The following is a 16,180-nucleotide window of genomic DNA, read 5'->3' as shown; positions in this document are numbered from 1 at the left end:
GCCTACAAGAGGAAGCGAGAGCGAGAATAGCTCAGTGTTATCAGCACCACTGATCAAGTGCTAAAGTCAGAACATGAAATCTTTATCACCTACTCATCTACCTTTACTTGTAGTTACACACAAGTGAGTCAATATATTCCAGTGGTTGGAACATGTAAATCTTAAGCGATGATCAGTGGTGGAAAACATCATGAGGAAACCTGCATGTGTCTAATATCACTGAAATCAGTCACATGTTAAACCACTTAACTGCATTGGAGCAGCATGGTGATATGAGTTCCAAACCTTTTCTACAGAACAGAAAAAGCCTACTTTTTTAGTAACATGTTTACGTTTGTACTACGAGTGGTCGTTCTTTTTAGTAAATTTTAGAACCAAGTGTAGTGCAGGCAGTATGTTGGGCTGGAGATGTGAATATGGACATTTTGTTATACATAGCTACATAGTAAAAAGGAAAAATACTATCAATGAATCAAACTCATTATGTCACAATTATTGTTTAACATTTAAATGTTGAGAACATAGCCTCAGACCAGAATATTTAAATTTTGCATATTTTTAATATAGGATATAATGTAGTTATTTCTGACTGTCTATTCCACTCACTCACTCTCATAATTCGATGGGACAGCAATCTGAGATGACCGCAAAGAGTTCAGACACAGGACCAATAGCTATACATGCTTTAGGGGGCTTTACTCACTTTCAACTTCAAGACTGGACTTTTTATTGACCTGACCTAAAGTTTGAACCCTTGAAGTTTGAACTTGAGATCTGCAGCCTTGGTATATAGCTACTAGACCAATGAGGCAGTCATATACAATATGTATATAACATGTTATGTAAATACAAGATATACATTTATAATATATACATAAGTATATTGCAATGTTGATAGTTTTCATGTATTTAATAGACCTTCAGGGAATTTTACGAGCTGTAATTTTATCTGACCTTTATTATCAAGTGGTAACTAAAATTTACTGAGAAGGTTAATCATTTTACAAGTTTCGAGTTCTGTATATGAAACATAATTAAAGTGTGTTTTCGTTTAATAACAGAATAAATATACAATTATTATATAGTAAAAATGTTTAACTATTTTGTTTACTGTTTATTGATATTGTATAATATATTATACACATATATATTTCATGTATACATTACATATATGAATATATATTGTATATGTTGTGAGAATATTGTGTTTATCTATCTAATGTTTAAAAATATAATTGTTAGATTTAAAATTAGGCTTAAAGAGAAAGGAATGCTAGTTGTATAAAAAAATAATACCGTTATTATAAGATTCTATTGCGTTAGAATTTTCGAAATAATATCATGAAACCTTTGCTGCAATTAAGGAAAAACCTTTAACGAAACTGTCCATTAAGCAAACTGTTATGAACAATTATAAAATCAAGGCCCTTTAACATGAAAATTATTAAAAATTTAAAACCGAAATACATAACATTCGATGTTACTATAATTTCGAATAAAATAATTAAAATTTTTATACTTACATGTTTCTATGATAAGGAGAAGAACAGTTAGGCATATAAAAACACTTCTTACGAGTCTAAACATTTTTATTTATTTTACATTTTCACAACACTGACATTTAACAAACTACGCCATTTTTGTTTGAGAAAAATGGTTTTCGTTTCACGATAACGCTATAAAAAAAGTAAGATGCAATAAATTGTACAATAATATTTTTTTCTAAAATATATGTGAAGATATTCACGAAAAAACTTCATTCATATTATAAGTATAATTAGATATTATTGTTGATATTGTTTATACGTTGTTGCGTACCGTACCACTTTACCATTGTTGCGTTCTTCATATTAAGTATTTATTTCAATTTAACATTTAACAATTATTACTTTAAAGCATTTAATATATGCATAAAAAATTAAAAATAGCTGCTATATAAATAATGAGCGCGTGGCATGGTGGCAAGTATGCTACCAGCGTTTCCCCTTTGTGAAAAATGAACCAGCCTTCATGTCACCAGTAGAGACAATTATAATAAGATTTGTTATATTTTTAATGATTTATTTGCACCTATTACTCGAAGGTCTTAGCGTTTTAAGCTGAACAAAGATTTATTTGGACTAAGAGACAAATATATTATATAAATAAATATATACTTTAAATATTATATTACATTATTTTAAATGCGTTAAGTATTCTATCTTCTATTAAAAAAAACAAAAGTTCTTGAAATCAAAAATGCCTTAAAAAGTTACACAATTTTGAATTTGAAATAAATTAAAGCGGATGTGATTGTATGGTGTAATACTTTTGCTTATACCATTATTCGAAAAAAAAATGCGAATAATTGTGACATTTGTGACAACGACATTTATAACCTTTACTTTTTGAAGCTTATCCGAAAATAAACAGCTGATTTACAAATATTGATGAAAGTAATAAATAAAAGTTTATTCAGGTAGTTTTTTATTTCTACCGCTGCTTAGATTAAGTATCATGAGGGTAAGCGAAGCTAACTATGGTTAAAAACTCACTAATGTCATACTTATCTTTTGTTGCCGCTTATAATGATAAAGATGTTTGTCTTATTCTTATTACGCGCATTTTGCAAACAAATCTAATACGCAACTAATTACCGTTTGTATGCACGTACAATAAACATTTATTAAGTAATAACGCTTATTAAATATAATACGTGTATTAAATATATATGCAAATTGTTATTTCAGTTTCGGACGTTATCTGTACTTAAGCGAATAACAGAGATCCAGGGTAAACGACATATTAATACAATGGGAAACAAAAGAATAGCAGTATGTCAAATGACATCAGTAGCGGACAAAGTAGCGAATTTAAACGTTGTTAGTCAATTAATAAGGGATGCTGTTAAGGAAAATGTGCAGGTAGGTGTAGTAGCGTAGCTAGGCGGATAAAGGCTCCAGTGCAGCGTTGCATAGATTAGTATAGTTGTCGCCATCTATAAAAATGCTAGATAAACTTTTTTTCTTGTAATATAAAATATACAGTGAGAATAAGAATGAAAGTACAAATATTAATAATAATATCCTGGGACATTATTCACACACGGCCATCTGATACCAAACTAAGCAGAGCTCGAGCTATGGAAACCAGACAACTGATATACTACATATACTACGTTTCTTTTGTAAATACATACTTATATTGATAATTACACCCAGACTTAGGGCAAACAGACATGTTCATGCACACAAATGTCTGTCCTGGGTGGGAATCGAACCCACAACCTTCGGCATGAAAGGCAAGTATCTACCAATCACACCAGCTGGCACATCAAATGTAAAAATATATAAAATTTGGTATTGCTAGTATGGAAATATAATCTATTTCATACTTTTATTGTGAATACTTGGTTTTTGTTACTTGATCAGTGTTGCCTGTGCAATGACTTGTAAAATTGACTATGTAAAATGAACAATTCATTTTTAAATTGTATTGTAATAGTTTATAATTATTGGATCTAGTTACACAAGAGGTTGTGTTAGCATATTTTGATAATTTATAATAAAAATCTGGTTCACTATATTTTGATATTAAAATGCAACAAAAATAAATATACTATTTACTTTGACTTACTAATATGGCTTAAAAGTTACCAGTAAAAAATAAAACTAACTAATAATATTGTTTATATTACAGGTGATATTTTTTCCAGAAGCATGTGATTTTATCTGTGATAATAAGCAAGACACACTTAACTCGGCTGAATCAATATTAACTGGCAATACTGTTAAGAAGTATAGAGAATTGGCAGCGGAACACAATGTTTGGTTGTCTATGGGTGGAGTGCATGAAAAGGTATGATAAATCTTATATTAACCCCTTATAATGATGTATAGAGTAATATTGTTTAAAACATACCTCTTGAAACATGATTTAGATCCTGTGAAATATCTGTGCTGCCATATGCAGCGTTTTATAATGGCCACATGGAGGTTTCCTCAAAATGTTTTCCTACACCGTAGAGCACAAGATGTATTACTTTACTGGTGGTTGGGATTTGTCCAAGCTCTTCTGGGTAGGTACCACCCACTCATCAGATATTCTACTGCAAAACAGGAGTACTTGATATTGTTGTGTTCCGGTTTGAAGGGTGAGTGAGCCAGTGTAATTACATGCACAAGGGACACGTCGTCCTATTCTATAAAAAAATAACAAACACAACATTCAGTTGCGCTCGCCTAGGCTCGACCCTGTATTCTTCGGTACAGTTTTTGCTTCTGTATAAACAGTAACAGCCTGTTAATGTCCCACTGCTTGGCTAACTTCCTTTTGAGGAGATGGTTAGGAGCTTATTCCACCACGCTGCTCCAATGCGGGTTGGTAGAATACACATGTGGCAGAATTTCAATGAAATTAGACACATGCAGGTTTCCTCACTATGTTTTCCTTCACCATCTATCACGAGATGAACTATAAACACAAATTAAGCACATGTAAATTCAGTGGTGTTTGCCCGGGTTTGAACCCACGATCATCGGTTAAAATTCACGCGTTCTTACCACTAGGCTATCTCAGCTTCTCTTTTAAAGATTTTTTGTAATTATTATATTTTCAGAATGAAAACGATCCGAAGAAACTCTTCAATACACATATAATAATAAACAATAATGGTGATATTGTTCAGACATACAGAAAGATACACTTGTTTGATGTAGAAATACCGGAGAGGAATATAAGGCTGAAGGAGAGCGACTTTTGTACTCCTGGTAACCAGATCGTGGCGCCCGTTGACTCGCCTATCGGCAGGATTGGTAGGTAGGAAGAAACCTAAAGGCCCATTTTTATTGGTCAATAGGAAATGAATAATCCTGTATCAGACATTTAAAACCATTTTCACTGGATGATAGAGAACTCATTGGAAAGTTGGAGTTTTTTATAATGTATATCTATTAGTAAAAAAAAAAATAAAACACGTTACTTCAACGGTGACTATCAAAGAACTAATTTATTTATTTTATACAGATTATAAACATATATTATTAAATTGAGTGCTTACACAATTAGTACACTATATGGTTAACAGATGGCGTTATTGGTTTAATTTGATGTATTAATTTTAACAATATCTTTTTATGATTAGTTAAGTTGGTCACCGTTGGCTAGGATATATAATAATAATAATAATAATATCCTGGGACATTATTTACACAAGTCTATTGATCCGAAATTAAGCGAGTTTGTACGATGGTGTAAAATGCTTGATAACACCAACCACTATTACTATACTACCACTAAATATACGCACCAAGCAATGACATTTGTTCGCACGCTACGGCAGTCGGAACACGAATGCCCCCCACTCCGCCCATGTAAACTACACCTGTAAACTACATCCCCTCCTTCTTTTAAGAAAACAAATAATTGCATATAATCAGGTTGTAGCTATTTAATGATAATCAAACACTTTCATTATAATAGATTTTGATGCTTACGATATATAAAAGGGAATAATCAGTTTTCAGCTTCCGGATGCATTTCACTATTTTCACTTTGATCGACAACTTTCCAATTATTATTTTCTATTCTTTTTAGGTGAATAACATTTCTACGATATTATTTTCCTGTTGAATCGTTCCTTACTCTAACGTCTCCGCCATGTACGTCTGTTACTGTATGGGCTTCTGGGTTAAAGTTTGGTGTTAGTTTTCCTTGGTCATGTTTTTTATGTAGACTTTTTCACCGATTTCTAAATTACAATCCACAGCTTGTCTTTTCATATCAGCATATTCTTTTTCTTTATCATTCTTTTCTTTGTCTCTGTCTCTCACTTCTGAATCTGTTATTTTATTTTCAATATCTGCTGCTATAGGTATTTTATGACGGAATTGTCTACGGAAGAATAGTTCTGCAGGGGTTTTCCCAGTTGCAGTATGAGGTGTGCACATTATCATGTATTCTAAAAGGTCATCTTTCCACTCTTTCTTTTCTAGTTGACTAATTAGTAATACCACATTCCTTACAAAATTCCCTAAAATTCTCGCTAGTAAACTGGTTACCGTTGTCACGTGTCAGCGGTACAGGGTATCTGAGCCGAGAAATTATTTGTTTAAGTGCATTAATCGTTCCTGCGGGTGTAACATTCTTCATGACTTTTATCTCCTTATACCGACTAAATTAATCCACAAGAACGAATAAATAATCATTTGATAGCAGTGGTCCTAGGAGCCTTTACAATTGCGTCGAGAGATAGCAGCGCTGAGCGCTTTCTATCGACTGTATCACGGCGAGTGCTCTGAGGAATTATTCTCTCTAATTCCTGCTTCCCCCTTCCTTCACAAGTCTACGCGTGCTGGCTCTCGATGTCACCGCCTAACTGTGACATCAATTCCATCGCGCACAAAGAAATTTGGGTTACCAAAGGAGTTATCCTTTCTTAGTCGCACTTCCAAAAAATGGAATTCCTTACCAGCTTACGTGTTCCACTCCTTTTACAACCTGGGTTCCTAAAAAACGAGGCGTGAAGAAGCATCTTGCGGGCCGGCAAGGCGGGGGCGGCTATTGCAGAACATTCTTCCCGACTGTACTGGCCGTCGTCGCGTTTGAACTCTACTACCACTTACCATCAGGTGGATTAGAGTCATTTGCCCTCCCGGCGCATATAAAAAAAGAAATCGATCGCCACATCAATCCAAGGCACAACTGTGAGAACTCTTCTTTTAATCGGATAAGGTGGATTTGGTGCTGAAACAAGTGTACACCCTTTGCAAGCTTTAACTCTATTCTCAGCATAACTGTCGATCTTTGGCCACCATACCTTGGTTCTAAGGCGTATCTTCATGGCTACTATACCGGGATGTCCTTGATGAGCAGCTTCGAAAGCTCTATTACGAAGTTTTTTCGGGATAATAAGCTTATTAGCCCTTAATGCTATATTGCCCTGGAAACAAATCTCTGTTTGAAAAGGTTTATATGCAATAACAGATTCATCCCACTTATTATCGAAAACTCCGTTTTTTAATGCTGTAATCTCAATGTCTGCTGCACTGCCTGGATCAATTTCATTTAGGGGTAATATATCTGCTGCTTTCATCAATTTCTAATTGGTGAAAAGCATTTTTTACATCAAGTCGGGAAAAATACTTGGCTTGTCTAAAATTTGGCAAGAGTTCATCCATTGTAGGGAGTGGGTGATTTTCTCTAATAATGGCCTCATTTGCTCGTCTCATGTCAATACAGATCCGAACCTCACCATTTTCTTTTAATACTGGTGCCATTGGAGAAACTCATGGTGACGGTCCAATAATGTCAGTTTCTTTAAGTTTGATAAGTTATTTGTTCGCTTTTCCTTCTAAGGGAATTGGTATTCTTCTATACGGTTGGTATACAGGGTTACAGGGTAATATGTCACGATCCTTTTAAAGGGTTATAGTTCAGGACAATAGCTATCAAATGACCCCCAAAATGCTTATGCAAAAGTGTATCATTTTCGAGTTATTAATTTTTTAATATTTTTTTTATTTAAAGGATGTTTAAGATTCTAAAATTCAATAAAAAAAAAATCAACGTATTTTCCCTATTTTTTTTTTATTTCTTGCTAGGGTACATCCTAGTTAATAATAACCAGTTATAAAACAAAAACAATCTTCAAGCATTTTTAAATTACAGATCCAAAACTGTACAACTTTTCGATTTTTAATTTTGATTCTTTAAGTTACTCGCAATTTTTTTGTAAAAATCACTATGGCTCTTATCGTGCGGATCATTTTAAAAACATCTGCGTTTCCTTAGCTATCCATCGGTACATAAAAAGTACAGTAACAATCATAAACTCAGGAGAAAATTAGATAACAAAGAGACCAGGTAGGAAATTCTAAGAAATGCTATTGTTAAGAAATTAAATCTGGATCAAAGACAAAAGGACCTCAATGCAAAGTAGTTAAAGATTATTTTTAATAGGGGTAATAGGTAAAAAAGGAGAGATAAACCAGAGCTGTCATTGCAATTTTGAATTTAAATCAAAAACAAAATACTTAATCTTTTTAGTTACTCCATACTTTCGAAATTACACTGTTTATTATTCATAATTCGTGTTCAAAATGAGATCCCCTATTTCGTATACAAATACACATTCTTTTTCTTAATTCACTTTTTACTACAACACTACTCAAGCTATGTCGAATAGAATTTGCAGCATTCATTATTCTTGTTTTGAGTTCTTCAATTGGTGGAAACTGTAGGGTCCTCTCGAAAATGACGAATAATTACATCTTCTTCATCTGGAGAACGGACACGAGGGCGTCCGGAATCAGATTGTCTCCTTTGCACGCGACCAGTTTCTCTAATTCGACGATACACACCAATAAAGACACTATTGTCAGGTGTCCGGCGATCCGGAAATCGACGATTATACTCACGACGAGCAGCTGCGGCGTCACCGTTACAATATCCATAGCAAAATAAGATGTCAGCGTATTCCTCATTAGAGTACGGACGACGAGAAGAATTTTGTTCTGCAGCCATAATAGTCCTTTTTACGCGCCAAGTTATCATAAACACAAATCACAAATTCCTTTTAGCTAGCCGAGTCACGAAGTTGTAAGAAACAGGGTCCAGTAAACGAAGCGGTTTTTTTCAAAAATTTAAGAGATCAATATTCACTAAAGCGCGTCCACACTATACGAGCAGTGCAAGTACAGTGAGTATTATGTACCCCGACAAGGTTTTATTACTCTTATTCCTAAAAGAAATGAGATAAAAGGAAATTAGAAAAAATGACGGTAAATTCAAAGGAATTGATAATAGTATTCCACAAACAGCTCTGGTTTATCTCTCCTTTTTTACCTATTACCCCTATTAAAAATAATCTTTAACTACTTTGCATTGAGGTCCTTTTGTCTTTGATCCAGATTTAATTTCTTAACAATAGCATTTCTTAGAATTTCCTACCCGGTCTCTTTGTTATCTAATTTTCTCCTGAGTTTATGATTGTTACTGTACTTTTTATGTACCGATGGATAGCTAAGGAAACGCAGATGTTTTTAAAATGATCCGCACGATAAGAGCCATAGTGATTTTTACAAAAAAATTGCGAGTAACTTAAAGAATCAAAATTAAAAATCGAAAAGTTGTACAGTTTTGGATCTGTAATTTAAAAATGCTTGAAGATTGTTTTTGTTTTATAACTGGTTATTATTAACTAGGATGTACCCTAGCAAGAAATAAAAAAAAAATAGGGAAAATACGTTGATTTTTTTTTTATTGAATTTTAGAATCTTAAACATCCTTTAAATAAAAAAAATATTAAAAAATTAATAACTCGAAAACGATACACTTTTGCATAAGCATTTTGGGGGTCATTTGATAGCTATTGTCCTGAACTATAACCCTTTAAAAGGATCGTGACATATTACCCTGTAACCCTGTATAACTGGTGATATTTCTTTATTAATGGGAATCTGAATAGTGACATATTTGAATTTTGGAAAGGTCCTGACATTATTGACAGGGATACCATTCCAAAGAGATCCACGCCAACCGGCCCGCCAAAAAACGACATAAAAAATATATAGTTATAGATCTATGTAAAAAGAGTTAGTAATTTTATACATAAATATTCTGGTGATTCGGACACTTATTTATTAAGTGATCAGTCCAGCGCATTGATCACCTTCGGCAGATTAAGATACTTGATCAAAACATCAGGACACATCACACATGATTGCCCTCTTCAGTAAATGAAAGAGCCTTCATCAAGGGTCTCCATGGGCGGAATTTACCCAATACCATTCGGTATGATGTATACGGGACGGTAGGGTCGAGCAGGTAAATCTTGCAGCTCATCTCCCCCCCCCCCCCTAGAATATTAAAGCAGTGTAATATATATCGTGTAGTATAGTATATAGTCCTGTTGCTATAGTGCTCATGGCTCACACTCGAATAAGCATGCTCTTTAGTTTGCTTATTTATACTCTTAAAGTTATTTCATCATAAGGTAATAATAAAGAATATTTTTCCTCTCTCTAGGTCTAGCCATCTGCTATGACATGCGGTTCCCAGAACTGAGCACGGCTTTAAGTATAATGGGAGCTGAGATAATTACTTACCCATCAGCTTTTACTTACGCCACAGGGTCAGCGCATTGGCATGTTTTATTGAGGTAAGTTGTAATGGTCTCTTAGCAATTTTTTTTGTTTTAATTTATAGAATGGTGGATGAAACTTGTGTGTAAATGGTTAATCATTTCTATGTATGTGAGGGAGGGGGACGACAAATGAAGCGTGATAGAACTGATATTTATCTCTGAGTAGGATACCAAATAATTTGGTCCTACGAGCCGGATGCTTAGTAATTTTTTTTACAAATTAATCAATTTTTTATTCTTTCTCCGGAAAGAAATAAAATATCACCTGAATTGTTTGGTTGTAACTGTTTCATAATTCATTCCAAGATTGTGTTAATAGATACATATTATAAGTCATAGTGATTTTAAAAAGACTGTTATGATAAAAATAACAAATGCTTTCTGTTCTTCAGATCGAGGGCGATAGAAAACCAATGTTATGTGGTAGCAGCAGCTCAGACCGGCGACCACAATGCGAAGCGCCGCTCCTACGGGCGCGGCTTGTGTGTGGACCCGTGGGGCGAAGTGTTAGCCGATTGCGGGGAATCCGCACCGAGCTTCGCGATCGCGGAAATAACAGACAAGATAGCGAACGTCAGACGGAACATGCCAGTGTTTCAGCACAGACGGTGAGAGTATTCACTTAGTAGAAGGCAAGTGTGACGTCATTCCTTGACGTTTGTTGGAGCGAGAAGGCATTCCATAACCAGAGCTTGTATCGATTTTTTTAAATGTTTTTGGGTATAATAAATATATGTAAGAAATATTAACCATTCCTTACATCAAAAATGCGCCACCGGCCTTGGGATCTAAGATGTAATGCCCCTTGTGCCTGTATTTACACTGGTTCACCCTTTCAATCAGAACACAACAATATTAAGTATTTCTGTTTAGCGGTAGAATTTGTAATGAGTGGGTGATGGTAAGCCGGGATGGCCCAGTGGTTAGAACGCGCGAATCTTTTACGATGATCGTGGGTTCAAACCCGGGCAAGCACCACTGAATTTTCATGTGCTTAATTTGTGATTATAATTAATCTCGTGCTTAATGGTGAAGGAAAACATCGCGAGGAAACCTGCATTTGTCTAATTTCATTGAAATTCTGCCACATGTGTATTCCACCAACCCGCATTGGAGCAGCGTGGTGGAATAAGCTCCAAAAACCTTCTCCTCAAAATGAGGAGAGGAGGCCTTAGCCCAGCAGTGGGACATTAACGGGCTGTTACTGTGGGGTATACCTACCGCACAAAGCTATCTCTACGATCTCCGATCCATGAAGAAGTTATTTTAGTGGTTAAGAATCCCACATAAACTGGTTGTTCTCCAAAACCTGGGTACTTTTCTAAAGGTAACTAACCCGGTTCTCCCCCCACCCAAGGGCTCGGGTACCGTTCAGATTTCCACTGCGTTATAAAATATGAATAAATTCAAGAATATAATTTGAAAGAATTCAACTTTGTAATACTTCGATCGTGAGAACTGCAGCTGAGTTTGAGTTTGAGCTTTGATACTCTTAATACAATTTCAGACCGGACGTCTATTCTCTCTACACGTTAAGCTTGCGCAACACACTCCCACAAGAGCATTCACATCAAGTCACACCGCCCGAGAATCGAACCCAACACACGACGTCCGGACCGGCGAATGCATTCGGACACGTGAAAGTGCCAGAATCTTGCGTCTTCTATAAGACCGGTTTGACATATGCGTTCGTTAATATAAGGTAAGGTATGATAGCTTCTTTTATTATTCTAAAGTCTGACCGGCTTGAGCCGTGATTGGATGGTTAAAACATGTGAGTATGTATGATGGGCTGGTTGGCGTGGTTGGTAGATACTTGCCTTTCACGCCGATTGTGGGTTCGATTCCCACCCAGGACAGACATTTCTGTGCATGAACATGTTTGTTTGTACTGAGTCTGGGTGTAATTATCTATATAAGTATGTATTTACAAAAGAAAAGTGGTATATGTAGTATATCAGTTGTCTGGTTTCCATAGTACGAGCTCTGCTCAGTTTGGGATCAGATGGCCGGGTGTGAATAATGTCCCAGGATATTTATTTATTTATCTGATCGTGAGCTGAACACAGATAACCGAGCCTCCCCATCGTGAGCCTGAAGTTTAGTGATGGCTTAAACTCTCTAACCATGTAGATTGAGAGATTTGTGCGGTTATTCTATTTTAGAAACAATTTAGATAATATTGTATAATGATTACGTTTTTGTATTTGTTGAAAATATTATTAATGCGAAACTGTCTTATAACAATAATAATTTATTCTCAGACAACAAAAGTCCATACAATTGAGATACAACAAAAAAAAAATTACAAATTTCCTACTATATTATTGTTAGACAGGTCTCTTACTTGTTCGACAGACCTTTTAATAGAACGACAGTTAAACGTGCTTAATGTGGTATTCTGGTTCTGGTCGTACTACCCACTTTGTCTTATCTGTATGTCTGTCCGCTTTCATGGTTAAATCACTGAACCGATTTTGATGAAATTTAGTATGAAGTAAGTTTGGATCCCAAGAAACAAAAGCTACTATTTAAATAATCAATCCCTCTCTAACATTAAAATTAGTTATAAATGTAACAAAGAAATATCCAGGTGGCGATAGTTTCATTCCCAAAGTCTTACTATAATGAAGTTTCTAGAACATTCCTAAAGAATATTCGAATTTCCAGGTGCGTCATCCCCGGTCACGTGCTCGTAGCTCCGATACGTGTGGTGGAGCGTAATAAGGACTTGACTGATGATGAAGCCGATGACTTCTACAGGACAGTTCGATTGGTCCAAAATGTAAGTTTTGGTACTGCTGGGTCTTGTTGTGTACTTAACTACTTTCGCGGTTAGCTTGCCTATTTGGTTCAAGTGGATAGCCGAGATGCCGAGGTAGGAACTCGTGAATCTTAACCGATTATCGTTCGTTCAAACCCGAGCAAGCATCACAGAATTTTCATGTACTTAATTTGTGGTTATAATTCATCTCGTGTTTGACGGCGACGGAAAACATCGTGAGGAAACCTTCGTGTGTCTAATTTCGCTGAAATTCTGCCATATGTGAATTCCACCAACCCGCATTGGAGCAGCGTAGTTGAATAAGTTCAAACATTGTCTTTAAATGGAGGCAATGGGACTTTATAGTTGAAGAAATGTCACTATATTGAATATTGAGTTTTGTCTGTCAATATATGTTGAATAGAATCAAAGCTATAAGATTATAAGCTATAATCAAGGCTATAAATTAAAATAACAAGTGGAGATGACATCCAAGGGGTCAGTCTGACCTTTTTTTTATAGAATAGGAAGGCGGACGAGCATATGGGCCACCTGATGGTAAGTGGTCACCAAACGCCCTTAGACGTTGGAATTGTAAGAAATGTCAACCATCGCTTACATCACTAATGCACCACCAACCTTGGGAACTAAGATTTTATGTCCCTTGTACCTGTAATTACACTGGCTCACTCACTCTTCAAACCGGAAAACAACAATAACAAGTACTGCTGTTTTGCGGTAGAATATCTGATGAGTGGGTGGTACCTACCCAGACGAGCTTGCACGAAGCTCTACCACCAGTACCACCACCTTGGGACTTTTAAATCGCTAGGCTGTCCGTAAACCATTGCACTATTGACAGTTTATTAATGTTTTTTTTTCATCCTTTCAGCTTATGGAGAGAGTTCATGAAACACAATCGTGTACGATCACTATACAGGATGGTCCAGATGCGGGTCAGACAGTTAGGGTGCGTCTTTTTTGAATTTATTTATTTATTAGTAAAAGCACACTGATGGGTTGGCGTGGTTGGTAGATACTTGCCTTTCACGCCGAAGGTTGTGGTTTCGATTCCCACCCAGGACAGACATTTGTGTGCATGAACATGTCTGTTTGTCCTGAGTCCGGGTTTAATTATCTATATAAGTATGTATTTACAAAAGAAAAGTAGTATATGTAGTATATCAGTTGTCTGGTTTCCATAGTACGAGCTCTGCTTAGTTTGGGATCAGATGGCCGGGTGTGAAAAATGTCCCGGGATATTATTATTATTATCATTACACTTACAACATACATACAAAGCATTCACAAATGAACTTTTAAAACAATAACAGTGTACATAGCACTTCCAGGTTCATAAATTAAAAGTAACAAAAATTATAAGTGAATTTAAAAAATGTTAAAATTAAATTACAAATTAATGTTATAATAGAAATCTGAAAAAAATCATAATCATAATTGAAATTGAAATTATCAAAAATAGTAATTAAAATTAATCATGCATTTTATTATAATTAAATAAATTATTTCTAAGGTTATCTCTTGCGAGTACTTTTGTATCATTTTACAAGATTAAATTAAATTTTAATTTCGGTCGTTACTCTTTTTAGAAAATCAATTTAGAAAATGTAATTATTATTATATGTCGCGCCAATAATTAATTAATTACTTCTGAATTTATTACTTTATATTTCTGCCACCAACAAGATGGCGGCTTAAATTTGCGCGCGTCTTTTTTATAACAACGCTGTTGTATGGCTAACTATTCCATTAAACTTTTCAATTCTATAATCTGTAATCTGTTATATTCTGTAATCTGTTGTATGTTATTCTTGGTTATAGAATAAAGCATGTATATGCATATATTGCCTTCTAAATGGTTGCTATTATCGTCCAACATGTTGATTTTATTAATATAGTCAGTGCGCACGTTGGCGCTGGTGCTGTCCTGAGCTCACGGTAGCATGCGAAAGCGATCCCGTGGCGCTCCTCGTTAAGACGGAACTTGTACCGCTGGTTTTTTAGCGGGTGTTCCGAGGTTCGGGGCGCACTCGGCGCCTTGGACACCGGCGAGCCCCACATACCTCCCACTGTTCCCTGGGAAAAGCGTAACGCGTATTTCCAGCGTTAAAAAAAATTGGTGCTGTCTTGAGAGCAAGAGACCAAGTGTGTCAGATACACCATTATATTTCCGTACTTACATCATTCGGCTGTACAATAAAATAGGCACCCATCTTATATTTTCACAACTTGACATCTGACAACCTATAAGACGACAATCACGTTATTTTATTAGAATGGCAACACTGTATAGTGTTGCCATAAGTGACGTCGTATACCTATAAATTGATTATCTCTAACATATATATTTTATGTATATTTCGTTTACAGCATCTGCACTGTCACATAATGCCGAGGAAGAAAGGAGATTTTATTGAAAACGATTTAATATATTTGGAATTGGCTAAGCATGATCAGTGAGTATTGTTATACGTTTTTTTTTAAATTTATAATAGACAAAGAAAATAAGGCCTACATATTAGGTAAGTTACCATTTCTTGCATAAGCAATGAGTGATGATCTTGGGAATTAAGTAACTTAAAACCGGTACATAACAATACTGAGTATTACTGTTTAACGGTAGACTAAGTGATGAGTAGGTCGTACCATCCAGAGGGACTTGTAAAAAGCCCTTTCACCATGAAATAATTCGTTGAGACTTAACCAAAGTCGACTTATAAAAAATTTTTTTTTAAACAATGACTTTGTTTCATATTACATTTATTTTTAGATACGTATAAAAGAATATGAAATATTCAATGTATTTTTTTTTTCTAGAGTTAAACCTGGTCATCCAGCAAAGCCGGTTAGAAACTTAGAAGAAATGGAGCAAGAAGCGGCGATGTTGAGAGAAGAATTGAAGAAGATGACAAATGACAGCTAGTTGTTGAACAACAAAGAATGTTATCGTTTTGTAAATAAAGGCTACAATCGCGTAAATGTTTGATAAGATTATATTATTGTTTTATTAGAAGCTTTAATTTAACTTGCAAGCTAATTTAGAACCATAGATAATACATTTCACTTGATATTATAAAATAAAGTGTCCCCCTACGTCTTTCTGTCTGTATGTACGCGATAAACTCAAAAACTAACGAACGGATTTTCATACGGTTTTTACCAATGGTCGGAGTGATTTATGAGGCAGGTTTTGGTGACTATGATTGTTGAAGATGTTGGAAAAAAGCAAAGAGTTTTACTGGCGCGCGCCGCGTAAACCGAACCAAGAGTTA

The 16,180-nt window shown here is 35.2% G+C and overlaps 2 protein-coding genes across 5 annotated transcripts in view; one reads left to right on the top strand and one right to left on the bottom strand.

The window, feature by feature from the left end:
• Positions 1 to 1,642, bottom strand: part of LOC126778824 (uncharacterized) — a 63,141-nt gene extending 61,499 nt beyond the window's left edge. For both annotated transcript variants that reach the window (XR_007670237.1, XM_050502525.1), the window contains exon 1: positions 1,524 to 1,642. Coding sequence is in view for 1 of the 2 variants with exons in the window: in XM_050502525.1 (XP_050358482.1) it covers positions 1,524 to 1,587 (64 nt within the window). In the remaining variant the exon portion in view is untranslated. The remainder of the gene's footprint in view (positions 1 to 1,523) is intronic.
• A 718-nt stretch (positions 1,643 to 2,360) lies between these two features.
• LOC126778865 (nitrilase and fragile histidine triad fusion protein NitFhit) lies at positions 2,361 to 15,914 on the top strand. Of its 3 annotated transcripts, none has more exons than XM_050502594.1 (11): positions 2,361 to 2,458; positions 2,730 to 2,903; positions 3,679 to 3,837; positions 4,598 to 4,793; positions 10,006 to 10,138; positions 10,516 to 10,731; positions 11,631 to 11,825; positions 12,794 to 12,908; positions 13,780 to 13,857; positions 15,279 to 15,364; positions 15,726 to 15,914. In XM_050502594.1, exons 2-11 carry the CDS (start codon positions 2,793 to 2,795, stop codon positions 15,829 to 15,831), a joined length of 1,395 nt encoding a protein of 464 aa, XP_050358551.1. In that variant the 5' UTR covers positions 2,361 to 2,458; positions 2,730 to 2,792; the 3' UTR covers positions 15,832 to 15,914. The 3 variants fall into 3 exon arrangements, with proteins under 3 accessions (XP_050358551.1, XP_050358550.1, XP_050358552.1); XM_050502593.1 differs by having other exon boundaries at positions 2,373 to 2,502; XM_050502595.1 differs by lacking the exon at positions 2,361 to 2,458 and adding an exon at positions 2,623 to 2,641.
• Positions 15,915 to 16,180: the final 266 nt, after the last annotated feature.

The sequence above is a fragment of the Nymphalis io genome, chromosome 27 (genome assembly GCF_905147045.1).
Source record: "Nymphalis io chromosome 27, ilAglIoxx1.1, whole genome shotgun sequence".
Taxonomy (NCBI): domain Eukaryota; kingdom Metazoa; phylum Arthropoda; class Insecta; order Lepidoptera; family Nymphalidae; genus Nymphalis; species Nymphalis io.
The sequence above is the reverse complement of the archived record's forward strand: the minus strand, read 5'-3'. Positions and strand labels throughout refer to the sequence as shown.

What these genes read in the sequence shown, in the direction of transcription:
- LOC126778865 (XM_050502593.1), top strand. An exon ending in CAGTTCGATTGGTCCAAAAT is followed by an intron (nt 12,909 to 13,779) that starts GTAAGTTTTGGT and finishes TCATCCTTTCAG; the next exon opens with CTTATGGAGAGAGTTCATGA. An exon ending in ATGCGGGTCAGACAGTTAGG is followed by an intron (nt 13,858 to 15,278) that starts GTGCGTCTTTTT and finishes TTTCGTTTACAG; the next exon opens with CATCTGCACTGTCACATAAT.